The sequence below is a fragment of the Lissotriton vulgaris genome, chromosome 7, assembly GCF_964263255.1.
Source record: "Lissotriton vulgaris chromosome 7, aLisVul1.2, whole genome shotgun sequence".
Taxonomy (NCBI): Eukaryota; Metazoa; Chordata; class Amphibia; order Caudata; family Salamandridae; genus Lissotriton; species Lissotriton vulgaris.
In genome coordinates, this window is record NC_141695.1 from 1760483277 (window position 1) to 1760498329 (window position 15053).

Here is a 15053-nt window from a genome sequence, read left to right on the forward strand (position 1 = left end):
GACCTTCCGAAGCTTAATGTTCATTGGCTGTGAAGCATTAAAAGTAGAAGTGTTGTCAGGCATTGCCTCCTCCTCTGCGAAACACATGGACATTTTATTGGCTAACGTGTTCCGAGTGCAAGTTTGCTCCTTATTGGGTGGGAACGGTTTACTGTTGTCAGTCATTTTGTGACGCACTTCCAAAGGAGTATGGGAAAACAAAGTAGTAGAGGGGAGAGAAGGAACACTATTAACTCTATACATTGGTCACAAGGCGGTGGACAGGGATTGTGAAGGTAAAAATTGTTTTTTATTTGTTTTAAGGGCCATTTATATAATTGCTGTGGTGTGTACAAATCACGGCGGAAAAATGACAGTGTCTTGCGGTGTTTTTTTAATCAAATTTGCGGGTGGGATACTTCCCAGGAGCACTATTTACTTATAATGTGGTGTTTACTTTTCTGACGGGGAGGTGCGGTTGCGCAGCAAAAATTTCAGTCTAGGTTGAAAACAGTTTTTATTAACAATTAAAAATACACTTTCTTCGGAAACTGATGCTATATACTTCAAAGGGGTGACAAACAAAAATAGAATTTCATAAAATATCAGTTAAGCATGGTGACACCCTCCTTTTTTCTGCTATAGTTTGTAAAAGTGTTGCCCCATATTCTTTTTAAAATAAGAGGGCATCAGTTACTTTTAGATAAAGTAGAATGGAAGTGCTACAACAAACACTCCCGCACTACATTATCAGAGGTCAGAAAAACAAGTAAAAAACTGTTAAACACAAATGACTTCATATTAGATAGAAATGTATGCATTATAATTTTTCAAATTTGTATTTTGTAGAATTCTGGAACGTTCTGTCGTAGTGCTTAGAGGTCGCACACTGTTCCGCTAACAAATCACATACTCATTTAAGAATATATAGGATAATACTAGTATAATATACAGTACTGGTCCGATATATTCAATAGGGAGAACATGAATACGAACGGCAACTGAGAAGAATATAAATTAGAAAATAACATTCAGAAATGTAGGGTTTATCAAATATTTAAAGTATCAAAGTATGTATGAAAGCTATATTTTTTTATACTGCAATTTCATAAAATATGCTCACTGAAAAAATATTTGATCAAGTACGTTCTACTGTTTCGTAAGCTGTTTTACAGATGGTGCAAACAAAGCTCCAATTCCTCTTCTGTAACAATACGAGTCTATTACACTATAGCGAATAACACCATTATTACACAAAAAAGAAACGGAAAATAAAGCTATCTATAGAACAGAAGATACATAACAAAATACTTTCGAGTGGCAATTATTTTCTGAGCTTCTTTTCTCTGGGATGTCGAAAAGTTTGAACTTCATGGCGATGGGTCATAAACTCCTCAGAGATCATTATGACTGTGAAAATTATAATATACATATTCACAGTATGAGATCAAAAGGGGGGAACAGACTAAAAACCAGAAACTGGTGACGTTGGTTATATATCTTTACTCTTAGTGCCGAAGGGTCATGAACTCCACTGAGATCACCATGACTGTTCATATTATAACATATATATTAACAGTATATGATCCTTAAGGGGAAAAAAGACTAACAACTGGAAGGTGGTGACGTTGATTGTAAATGTTTAGGGTTTGCGCCAATGGGTCACCAACACCTCTGAGGTCAAGTACAGTGTCAATATTTTGTAAATGTATTATTAAATGTACAATTAATTAAAATCATTACAGTAAAAAGTGCTCATCATATTGCAGCTAGAACAAATAATTAAAAACTGTAATTTGTAACAGGGGTTTAAAATATGTTTTGATAAAAAAAGTTTGACTCCCCTCCCCAAGTTACACCAAAGTCAATCTTCCCCAGAGTTTGTGTTTATGGAGGTGATTCATTCCCCTTGGCCTCTAGACCATTAACAATGAGAGGGGCTTTCCTGGACAGGATGTTGGAAGTGCAGACAAGCATCAATGCATGGACTAGGCCACCTCAACACCCTTGCGCTGGTTTTGTAATGTTCTTCTCCAGAGTTTTATTTCGTTCATATTTAGTTTTAAGGCAGTCCAGATATGATGGATACATTTCCCCAGTCAAGCTAGGATCATCGTGCTGGGCTTGGAAAAACACATGGCTGACACTTCGCTACAGGATTTTGTTCCATTGGTGGAGCAAATTGGACGCAGTAATCGCCTTCGTTCCTTGATAAGATTGGGGCAACAACATAGAAGGTGGAGCCATGATTACCTCCAGTATGGGCAGAGTCTGCATTTAGTGGCTTCCCCTCTGCGAGCCCACGCAGGATTAAAATCTGCGATTCCAAGGGTGATTAGTCTCATGGACAGGATTTTACTTCGAGCTGATGGTGTAATAGCGTCACTTAAATAAGCCTGGGCTTTGCCTGCTACAGTGTCAATATTATAATATACAACGTCACAGTATATGAGCTCAAAGGAGTCAGAGAAGGAGCAATGTTTGCAGGAATCTGTCTGTTTCTGAAAACAAGCTGATGACGTTACAGAAAAAAAGACAAAAACATGGAATAACACTTTTTTCTACATATAAATGTTTAAATATTGACAAATACCTACATATCATAAATATCTACTATGCCATAATCAAACAACTTACAACTCCCGAATATATTTTGTTGACGCAAAACAAGAATGCAATGCTAGAAAAGGGAACTTGCATCACAGATTGGGCACGGAGAAATAACTTGCGAAAACGAAACTTTTCGCACAACAGGTGTGGTTTATATAGTTTTTGGTTGTTGAGTAGTCTATGGAAGGAAGATGTGGCTCCGCCCATTTAGATGTCACATTTTACAGTTTACATGTGCTCACGTTTTAATTGTTTAACTAGTGCACGTGTTGGGAAAAGTTACAAACTGTGAAGCTGTAAAGGTTTCGATTTCCATTGTAACACGTATACGGTCCTTAATATCTGCATACGTTGGAGAGTTTAAAAAGTGTCACCCGGTAAACTGTGTTATTTGCATTCTCAAGATTAAAAACATCTAAAAAGAAGACATAAAAAAAAATATTGTTTACAATAGAAGAAAAAAAAATGTGCTAATATTTGTCATCACTATGCTGTTAAATTAAAAAAATTCCACCATTTGTAAAGCATAAAGCTACCCCCGGAATGGTGTGCGGGTGCTCGGGGCATTGGGAAGATTAAGCAAGGTGTTACCCACAGTGACATGGTGGTGGGCTTAGATGCTGCTGGAGTCAGGAATCGAACTGTGAACGCTGTTGTTCGAAGTCAGGTATTATAGGTGCTGCGTCATACTTTTACTACACTATTCCTGAGAAATACTCCACTCATAAACGCTGGAAGCTATTTCTTCTTAATTGCAGATCCTTATCCAAACATTATACTGAGTTATCTCTGCTGATAGAAGAACACGAGCCTGACGTTCTCTTTTTAACAGAGACATGGCTCCACCCGGAAGCTGACCCAACCATTGTCTGGGCCATTCTGCAAGGATATACGATAAAAAGAGTCGATCGCACTTCCGGCAGAGGAGGCGGATTAGCGATTATCTACAGATAGAGATATCACTGTCGCATCACCCCTTCTACAATGTCAGATTGCGAGAGTATGTCTTTTGCACTACAACTCTCTCCAATAAACACCTTTTCGGGTATTCTGGTCTATCGCCCTCCTGGGGCCCTGGGCCAGTTCATTCCTAATCTGGTAAACCTAGTCGCTGATTCAGCACTTGCATCTGCCAACTACACAATACTAGGTGACCTAAACCTCCATCTAGATAACCCTCTTGACTCCTTGGCTAATAATCTGCGGATGAGTCTCCAAGCAGTGGATTTGACACAAAAAGGATTGATCCCAACACATAACAAGGGCCATCTATTGGACCATGTATACAGTAATGTTGATACATTAACAACGGAAATTCCTATCCTTTATCCTGGACTGATCATTATCTCATTCCAATGAACTGGGTTACAGGGAGCTCCCTATCTATCTCGAAGCCTAAAAAACAATGGGGTAGGAAATGGTCCAAACTGTCCTCTACTCAATGGGAATCTGCCCTTGCAGATCTCAAACCACCAAAGGTCTCTAACCCCATCCAGGCCAGCAGTAACTTTGACAAATGGATTGAGAATTCTGTTGATCTAGTCCTTCCCAAGGAACGGCTGTAGCACATAAAGAGACAAAAGGTCGCCCCATGGTTCACAACTAGATTAAGGGACTTGAAATTATCTTGCCGTAAGATGGAAAGGAGATGGAGACGGGACTACTCTCTAGATAAGAAAGCAGACCATAGAACAGCGGTCCGTCTCTACAAAATGGAAAGTAAGGCAGCGCAAGCCCACTTCTACGAAACTAAAATCAATATAGCTGCCAACTCGCCCAAGGAGATTTTTAAAATAGCCAAATCATTGATCACCCTGCCCCAAGAACTGGCCTCCGCAGAGGGAGCACTGTCACGATGCAATAACCAGGCAACTTACTTCCATCAAAAAATTCAGACCATCAATGCCTCCTTTACCCCCAATATTGCAAAGCTAGAAATAGCTAAGACTGTCAGTTCTGAATCCCTGCCCAGTTGCAGGCTGGAACAATTTACCCCCATAGACCATGTCTCCTTGGAGAAAATAATTTCCAAAGTCACCTCTGGCTCCCCGAGAGACCCAGTGCCTCCCCAATCTTTAATCAAGGTCATCGATACAATTCGTACAGGAATCCTTGATGTCCTTAATGCATCAATTGGCTCAGGTATAGTCCCAGTACCATGGAAAGGTACGATGGTTAGAGCCCTATTAAAAAAGCCTAATCTGGACCAAAGTAACTTGTCCAACTATCGACCCATTTCTCTCCTGCCCTGGATGAGCAAAGTGGCGGAGAAACATATTAACAACCTATTGGTCCAGTACTTGGGATCTAACCAACTGCTCTCTACATCCCAAACTGGGTTTCGTCCCCAGCATGGGACTGCAACAGCCTTACTAGCAGTAGTAGAGGAGACAAGGAGTTTGTTGGACCAGGGAGGTAACGCAGCCATTATTTTATTAGATCTCAGTGCCGCGTTCGACACGGTAACCATGCCACCTTATTACATCGTTTGAGTGGCATGGGGGTATCGGGCGCGGCACTGACATGGCTGACCTCCTTCCTGGAAGAGCGCTTCTTTCAGGTCTTTGAGGGAGACATTGTTTCCACTAAACAGCCACTCATGTGTGGGGTGCCTCAGGGCTCTGCCCTGAGTCCCACCCTTTTTAATATTTACATGAGGTCACAGGCGGAGGTGGTCCATCCCTTTGGCGTCAAAATTGTCACCTATGCAGATGACACCCAGCTCGTGGTATCACTAAACCAGACTGGGGGGTCGTCTAGCACCTTGGGCCCCTGCTTGGAGGCAGTCGCCAAATGGATGGAGCTCTCCTGTCTCCGACTTAACGGGGAAAAAACAGAAATCATGTTATTAGTGAACCCCGCACCCAACATCTTGCTCCCTCTGTGGCCGGATTGTATGGGACCTCTTCCCTCCCCCAAGACACAGATAAAGAGCCTGTGAGTCTGGTTGGACAGTTCCCTGTACTTTATGGTCCAGGCCACCAAGACCTCATCTACCTGTTACGGTCTGATGAGGATGCGCCGGAAAATACTCCCACTTCTCCCGTTCCAGGCGAGGAGAGTCATGGTTCAGGCACTAATACTCTCCCGCCAGGACTACGGTAATGCTCTTTACCTGGGAGCTCCAAAGACCACAATTAATAAGCTCCAGGTCACACAGAATTGTGCCGCAAGGCTACTATATCAAATTCCACGGAGGCAATCTGTGAAGCCGGTCCTTAAGAAACACATAAAGCAATGTGGAAGACGGGCCCAACCATAATGCATCCTTGGATCACCCCATACATCCCCAACAGAGCCCTGCGCTCTAGCCAACTCCATCTGGCTACCTTAAACAAGATACACAGAGCTCGCTGGGGAGGTCGCTCATTCACATCTAATTCTGCAAAGTTATGGAACGACCTTCGTCTCCTGCTTAGAAAGACTGATAATCTGCTGGCATTCAGGAAACGTTTAAAAACCCACCTCTTTGGTACAATCTGCTAGCACGTAATTCCTGCTTTTCTTCGGTTTCAGACAAAGCGCTGCAAGACCTCAGGGTAGCTTATGCGCTATATAAATGCAATTTTTATTTCATTTCATTATATGTTAATTACTGCTAATTAAGTTGAAAACATTGTTAAATTATAAGTAGGGCTCCTTGTTTTCTGTTTTTACTGATTTTTACAGATAATTACAGACAGAAAAGTCTTTATTTTCCTCTCTTTATTTATTTTAAAATGTAGATAAAAACTGAAATTGGGTTATTTTTTGAGAAATTCTAAATGCTGTCAATGATGAGTACCAGGCCAATAAGTCTGTCATTCTAAAATTTAAAGGGTTAAAACAATAAAAGACTTTTAGTAAAGAGCCTTGAAGAGCAATATATGCTCGTATAAGAAAACATGCACATTTTAATACCATGGTTGTGTATAGTTTATCATCTAAGAGTGTTTATTTGACTAAAAATGGTCAGTCCTTCAGCCATGAGTGCATATTTATCAGATAAATAAATGTGAAAATATACACATTTCAGAATAATTTTTTCACAAAACCCAAAATATATATGAGTAAATACAGATAAAATTATTTAAAAAAGTATGTGGATAAATACAGACGGAAATGCCCAAACAAATAAATACCATAAAACCACGAACCATAACTATAAATTATAAAAGACTACTGTTAAGTTAGTTTTCACTATAAAAAGTATACACGTGTTTTTAAAATTTGCTTAAAAAACATCATAGGTTATAGGGATATTGTAGTTAGAAATTAGATTTAAAAAACATTTGAAATTCACGGAAAAAAAACATAGGTTTCGGGCCTGTTATAGTTAGAAATAAGCATTTAAAAAACCTTAGAAATTCACAAAAAAAACCATAGGTTTCAGGGGTGTTATAGTTAGCTGGACATTTCACTCGTACAAAACCATAGAAATTCCACTGTTATAGTTAGTTCAGCTAACTATAACTCGCGCCGCCACAATGCACTGCTCATGACGCCACATTTTACATCCTTCATGGCATGGTCAGTGACATCACTGATGACATTTCAAATTACATCCCAGATGACATCACTGATGACATCATCCACGTGATAATCTGATGCACCTCCTCACACCCTAATATAACGTTTAAACACCCATTATAAAATACAGACTAGCATTTTCGAAACCATAGACACCCCAATACCAGTTACTACATAACAACTCACTGATTCCTAGGTCTACACACACATCTACTCATTCACCCATACAACCACTCATACATGTAGTCACTCATCAATACAACACTATCATATGCAGTCATACACCTATTCAGACAGTCACATACCGCCACTCATCCATGGAGTTACTCACAGACCTAGATAGTCATGTAAAGAATAAATCACACTCCCATTTACTCACCTGTACAGTTATGCACACACAACCTCACTAATTCATACATATAGTAGTGCATTCTTTCTCTCTTATATAATCAGTGATACAAGTACACACTCATTCATACAGCCACTTTCGGAATCACTCACTGTCACATATAGTTACTTATATACACCATCACTCACATAAACTGCCTTTTACATATGTAACTTCTCACATGTAATAGTGAGATCTCCATTCACTCACAAACACACCCATGCATACACTTGCCCAGTCATAGAGCTGTTTCCAAATGCACTCTTGAACCCATACACCTAGTGAATCAACCAGTCGCACATCTATGCACAGAGTCACACACCTCCAACCCACCCACACACACACTCAGGCACGGCTACAAATACCCAGGAAACAATCAATCACCCATATAAACTGTCATGTAGCTACTGACTAACCCATGTACTAGCTTACAAAACAACAGACACACTGATACAGACAATCACACAGTTTAGTCACTAATGTTTGCATTCAGTAAGACACATTTAATCAGTGACTTAGACAATCAGTCACACACCTCGTAAATCCTTCATCCAAACACTTATACACTCACTGATTCTTCAATACACCTTGACATATATATAAAACATATTTAAACTTTACAGACATACACAGTCACTGGATGATGGCATCAGTGGTGTCATTTGAGATGTCATCAGTGATGTAATCAGCGATGTCACGGACCATGCCATGAATGATGTAACATGTGACGTCATGAGCAGTACATTGCGGGGGCGCAAGTTATAATTAGCTGAACTAACTATAATGGTGGACTTCTATGGTTTTGTACGAGTGAAATGTCCAGCTAACTATGCCACCCCTGAAATCTATGTTTTTTCTGTGATTATGTATATATGAATATATTTACACATCTTTATACACACATCTATATATGTATCTATAAATATCTATATATATCTATATATCTATATATATATACATTACCTACTGGCGATAGCCAGTAGGTATATATAGTTAGGATTTTTTTCCTATGGGACTTTTGAAAATTCTATGTCTAATAACTTTGGCGTTTGTGGACGGAATCGGCTGAAATTTTCAGGAAAATGGCACATTTTGTTTCTGAGCAGCTCCTGAAAATTTGGGGGGGGTTCGTCAAGGGGGGGCCGAGAAAAAAGGGGGGTCCCAAAACGCGTTTTTCCCATGTTAATTTCCATAGGGCGGTTGGACTCACTTTTAGCCCGAACGGCTGAATGGATTTCCACGAAACTTGGCAAAATTGTAGGGACTGTTAGCCCGATGTGCCTTTGCTAGGTCTCAATATATGTGCTTCAGTGGATTTTGAGAAATTAACGTTTAAATCAAGATATATATCTGTAACAGCGCTCCGGGCAGCGATCCGGTTCGCGAACTTTTCGCGTATCGGAACTTTGCGAAGCGAAGCTGATTGGCTCTCCGGTGTCTGTCAACATTCTAAACAGTCCGGTGCGGCCGCCATCTTGTCTCTCGGTAGGATCGAGAGACAAGAGGAGGCCAAAACAAAGGGGGAAATGAAGGAAAGGGGGCAAGGTAGACCCCTTCTGACCCCCTAGGATTGATGAGGGGGATATTATAGAGCCACGCTGGGCCCAAAAAAAAAAAAGAAAAAATCCGATTTTTTCGCCGTAGAGACGCGTCTTGGTTCGCGAACCGGGCAGCTAACCGGGCAGCTAACCGGGAAGCTAACCGTCAGTGTAACCCAAAAAAAAAAAAATCCGATTTTTTCGCCGTAGAGACGCGTCTTGGTTCGCGAACCGGGCAGCTAACCGGGCAGCTAACCGGGAAGCTAACCGTTAGTGTAACCCAAAAAAAAAAAAAAATCCGATTTTTTCGCCGTAAAGACGCGTCTTGGTTCGCGAACCGGGCAGCTAACCGGGAAGCTAACCGGCAGTGTAACCCAAAAAAAAAAAAAAATTCGTTTTTTTCACCGTAGAGACGCGTCTTGGTACGCGAACCGGGCAGCTAACCGGGCAGCTAACCGGGAAGCTAACCGGCAGTGTAACGGGAGTCTGAGGAGTAGCTGATTGGCTGTCAATATTGTAAACAGTCCGGAGCGGCTGCCATCTTGTCTCTCGGTAGGATCGAGAGACAAGAGGAGGCCAAAACAAAGGGGGAAATGAAGGAAAGAGGGCAAGGTAGACCCCTTCTGACCCCCTAGGATTTATGAGGGGGATATTATAAAGCCACGTGGGGCCCAAAAAAAACAAACAAAAAAATCCGATTTTTTCGCCGTAGAGACGCGTCTTGGTACGCGAACTGGGCAGCTAACCGGGCAGCTACCGGGAAGCTAATCGGCAGTGTAACGATAGTCTGAGGAGAAGCTGATTGGCTGTTATCATTGTAAACAGTCTGGAGCGGCCGCCATCTTGTCTCTCTGTGGGATCGAGAGACAAGAGGTGGAAAAAAAAAAGGTGTAAATGAATGAAAGGGGTAAGGCAGACCCCTCCTGAACCCCTAGGATTGATGAGGGGGCTATTAAAGTTCCATGGGGGGTGAAAAAAAAAATTTGCGATTTTTCGCGGTAAAGGTGCTTCCTGGTACGTTAACCGGGCAGCTAACTGGCAGCGTAACGGGAGTCCGACATATTGTGTTTTTTGAACGTTTGTGATATGTGCACGTGTGGATTTTGTCTAATTAAGGTTAAAAAAATATATATATATCTGTAAGCGTGTTCTGGCGCGCTTACGTTTTGGGTTTGGTTTGCGCTGCAGAGACGATACGTCACGGTTATGCGATGCATCATGAGGCGTCTCACGGGCTACGTGATACGTCACTTAATAAAGAATATATTTTACAGCTATAGATATTAGCTTTTAAAAAACCAATGAAATTCACAGAAAAAACCATAGGTTATAGACCATATATAGTTAGGAATTTGCATTTACAAAACCTTGAAAATTCACTGAAAAAACCATAGGTTATAGACCATATATAGTTAGGGATTAGCATTTAAAAAACCTTATTTTATTTGCACAAAACCATTGAAATTCCATATATAGTTAGTTGCACTAACTATATATCGCGGACCCGCAATCCACTGCTAATGATGTCACATATTACATCATTCATGACATGGTCAGTGACATCACTGATGACATCACTGATGACATCTCAAATGACATCACTGATGACATCACTGATGACAACACCCAGTGACTGTATGTTTCTGTAAAGTTAAAATATGTCTTACATATTGAAGAATGAGTGGATGTATAAGTGTCTGGATGAAGGATTTAGTAGGTGCATGACTGACTGTATGAGAGAATGATTAAATGTGTCTCACTGAGTGCATGGGTTAGTGATTAAAGTGTCTTAAATTGGCAATCAATATTTATGTTCTTCTGTAAACTGCTGCATGTTTAAATCAGTAGCTATATCAGTAACTATATGGGTTATTGAATGGTTGCCCAAGTATTTGTATGGGAGACTGAGTGTGTGTGTGGGTGGCTGGGAGGTGTATAACTCTGTGCATAGATGTGTGAGCGGTTGATTCCCTAGGTGTATGGGTTCAAAAGTGCATGTAGAAACAGCTGTATGGACAGTTGACTGTGTGCATGAGTATATTGGTGAGTGAATGGATATCTCAGTTCTACATGTCAAAGTAAGTACATATGTAAAACACACTCCATGTGAGAGTTGACATATATAAATAACTGAACATAAGAGTCAGTGAATGTGAGAGTGGCTGTATGAATCATTGTGAACTTGTATCAAGGATTGTATAAGAGAGTAAATATGTGTTAGTATATGTTTGAATAAGTAAGGTGTGTATAACTGTATAGTTAAGGAAATGGAGATGTGATTGATTCTTTGCATGACTGAATAGGTGTGTGAGTAACTCCATGGATGTGTGACAGTCTGTGAGTGCCTGTTTACACTGAGTGTATCAAAGGTTATATTAGAGTCTGAAGATGTATTATCACATAAATGATATCATCAGTGATGTAATCAGTAATGTCAAATGAGATGTCAGTGATGGCATCAGTGATGTCATTTGAGATGTCATCAGTGATGTCATCAGTGATGTCATTTGAGATGTCATCAGTGATGTCATCAGTGATGTCACTGACCATGTCATGAATGATGTAATATGTGACATCATTAGCAGTGGATTGCGGGTCCGCGATATATAGTTAGTGCAACTAACTATATATGGAATTTCAATGGTTTTGTGCAAATAAAATAAGGTTTTTTAAATGCTAATCCCTAACTATATATGGTCTATAACCTATGGTTTTTTCAGTGAATTTTCAAGGTTTTGTAAATGCAAATTCCTAACTATATATGGTCTATAACCTATGGTTTTTTCTGTGAATATATATATATATATATATATATATATATATATATATATATATATATATATATATATATATATATATATATATATATATATATATATATATATATATATTCACAGAAAAAACCATAGGTTTTAGGCCATATATAGTTAGGGATTAGCATTTACAAAACCTTAATTTACTCGCACAAAACCATAGAAATTCGCGTATATAGTTAGATGCAATAACTATATATCGCGCACCCGCAATCCACTGCTGATGATGTCACATATTACATCATTCATGACATGGTCAGTGACATCACTGATGACATCACTGATGACATCATCCAGTGACTGTATGTTTCTGTAAAGTTAAAATATGTCTTACATATTGAAGAATGAGTGGATGTATAAGTGTCTGGATGAAGGATTTAGTAGGTGCATGACTGACTGTATGAGAGAGTGATTAAATGTGTCTCACTGAGTGCATGGGTGAGTGACTAAACTGTCTTAATTTGTGCATCATTATATCTGTTGTTCTATGAACTGCTGCATGTGTTGATCAGTAGCTATATGAGTAACTATATGGGTTATTGATTGGTTGCCCAAGTATTTGTATGGGAGAGTGAGTGTGTGTGTGGGGGTGGCTGGGAGGTGTGTGACTCTGCATACATGTGTGAACAGTTGATTCACTAGATCTATGGGTTCAAAACTGCATGTGGAAACAGCTGTATGGGTGGTTGACTGTGTACGAATGTATTGGTGAGTGAATGGATATCTCAGTGCTACATGTCAAAGTAAGTACATATGTAAAACACAGTACATGTGAGAGCTGACATATATAAATAACTGTGCATAAGAGCCAGTGAATGCGTGAGTGGCTGTATGGATCATTGTGAACATGTATCAGGGATTGTATAAGAGAGCAAATATGTGTTAGTATATGTTTGAATAAGTAAGATGTGTATAACTGTATAGTTGAGAAAATGGAGGTGTGATTGATTCTTTGCATGACTGACTAGGTGTGTGAGTAACTCCATGGATAAGTGACAGTCTGTGAGTGTCCGTTTACACTGATTGTATCTAAGGTTATATTAGAGTCTGAAGATGTTCATTGTATTACCACATAAATGATATCATCAGTGATGTGATCAGTAATGTCAAATGAGATGTCATCAGTGATGTCATCAGTGATATCATTTAAGATGTCATCAGTGATGTCATCAGTGATGTCATTACAGATGTCATCAGTGATGTCATCAGTGATGTCACTGACCATGTCATGAATGATGTAATATGTGACATCATCAGCAGTGGATTGCGGGTGCGCGATATATAGTTATTGCATCTAACTATATATGCAAATTTCTATGGTTTTGTGCGAGTAAATTAAGGTTTTGTAAATGCTAATCCCTAACTATATATGGCCTAAAACCTATGGTTATTTCTGTGAATTTCAATGGTTTTTTAATAGCAAATATCAAAAGCTGTCAAATGTCAAGTACGTGATAGGTCAAAACTTTTTCGTGTTTATGCACGCTGATGTGCTTTGAACGCTGCCCCCCCCTTTTTTCTCTTAGTAGTACTCTCTCTTTGCAGATAGTGAAGGGTAGTTAATGCAGGCCTTTGCCCCCGTTCTAATCTGTCGTGTCTGCTTCTCTCTCCATTTGATTGATTGTTATCCAAGCATTTACTGTTTGAGAATTGGTTCTCTTTGGTTCATTCTCTATTTACAAACAAGCACAGAGTCGCAATACTCTGTTTAGTCTTTGCATATAGTGAAAAATCGTGTAAAAAAACAAAAGGAATCGAGCAAAATCAGTAGGCCACTAATGGGATCTCTTTTTGACCTAGCTAAAATAGAAACATTAAGAACAACCCTTAATGCGAAATACGAAACTAGTGAGATGAACTGAGCTCCACACGATGATGGCTGCAAGACAGCTCGGCTCCGCCACCCACCCCACCCAAAACAACGACAAACCCTATGCAAATATTATAAATATATACAACACACCAGCAAAGTAACAGGGTAAAACATTTTATTAAATAACTATTTACATAACTATTTTATACTTTTTGTTGCCCGATCCGGCTAGCTCAATCGATCGAGCATGAGACTCATGCACTCTGATCTCCTTGGCCTCAGTCAAGCATCAATACTAAAATTTTAATACATGAGTGTTCGTTCATGGTTTTGGTCCCTGAGTTGCTTCGATGTCACTGCCTTGCACAAATGGCATAAGTCCTGGATGTTGGATGCCATACTTCAGAGTTCTGAGCAGCGCTTGTAACACTGTCTAAACCTTATTTGCACCTGCTGCAGCTTCACTATTCTCAAAGTAAGTGGGGGCCGTTTGTGGACCTGACTGCATTTGAAAACAATGTGATATGGTACCTCCCTAAACCGCTTGACGGAGGCCCCCGAGGGGCGGTGTGATGGCACGGACTCGGAGAAGACGTTTGGCTCCGACCCCCTTCCCAAGTCTTATAGCACTGGTGTAGCCTGAGATCGCACCCGACATAAACGGCCAGCTCCCGGGGTCAAGCTGTCTTTGACGTTTTGTAGCCTTTCGAATTCTATCCTTAGACGGCATTGTCTAATTCCCAAATAATCTGCAGTTGAATCTGTGGTGAAATATAATAAAAAATGTTATTAACCACTATTACCAAACAGTAAATCAATATCAGTAAGAACTAGATTCGACAATGCTATAAAAAAAAAGTATGCACAAGGATGGAGGGGGTATCACTTTGACACCCTCTGACACCCTCAAAACAGGCACAGGTGCCATGTAGCAAGCAAACCAGCCCTAAGGGCAGGTCTGCCTTTCACATGACATAGGTGTGCGAGCACACATGTGCATGCACACCGGAATCGGTATTTTACCATGAAGTTTGATTTCATGCTAAAATACCGATTCGTTAAGGCCTTTGGGACTCAGAAGACTCCCCCCTACATAACAAATTAACAGAATCGGTAAAATTACTGATTCGGTATTTTACCGAACAAATAATTTTTCCGATTCTGTAAATGTAGATTTACCTACACATGGCCTTGGATTTAAGCCCCTACATACCGATTTGTCATTTAACGATCGGAAACGGCCTAAAACGGCCGTAACCGGTCAGTAAATGGCCTGAAACGACCACCTACATCTGGCCCTAAGTGTGCATGCATTTCATTTCAAACAAAGTTTTAAAACATTTTATGTAAAACAATAATACACCTAGGGCCAGATGTAGGTAAATCACATTTACCAATTTTGA

The 15053-nt window shown here is 40.0% G+C and overlaps 1 protein-coding gene across 1 annotated transcript in view; it reads left to right on the forward strand.

The window, feature by feature from the left end:
* The first annotated feature begins 4226 nt into the window (after nt 1-4226).
* The window catches only part of LOC147706605 (cell adhesion molecule CEACAM6-like), a 186823-nt gene continuing 175996 nt past the window's right edge, over nt 4227-15053 (forward strand). Inside the window, exon 1 of the mRNA XM_086929637.1 lies at nt 4227-4731. Coding sequence (XP_086785763.1) covers nt 4227-4731 — 505 coding nt within the window. The remainder of the gene's footprint in view (nt 4732-15053) is intronic.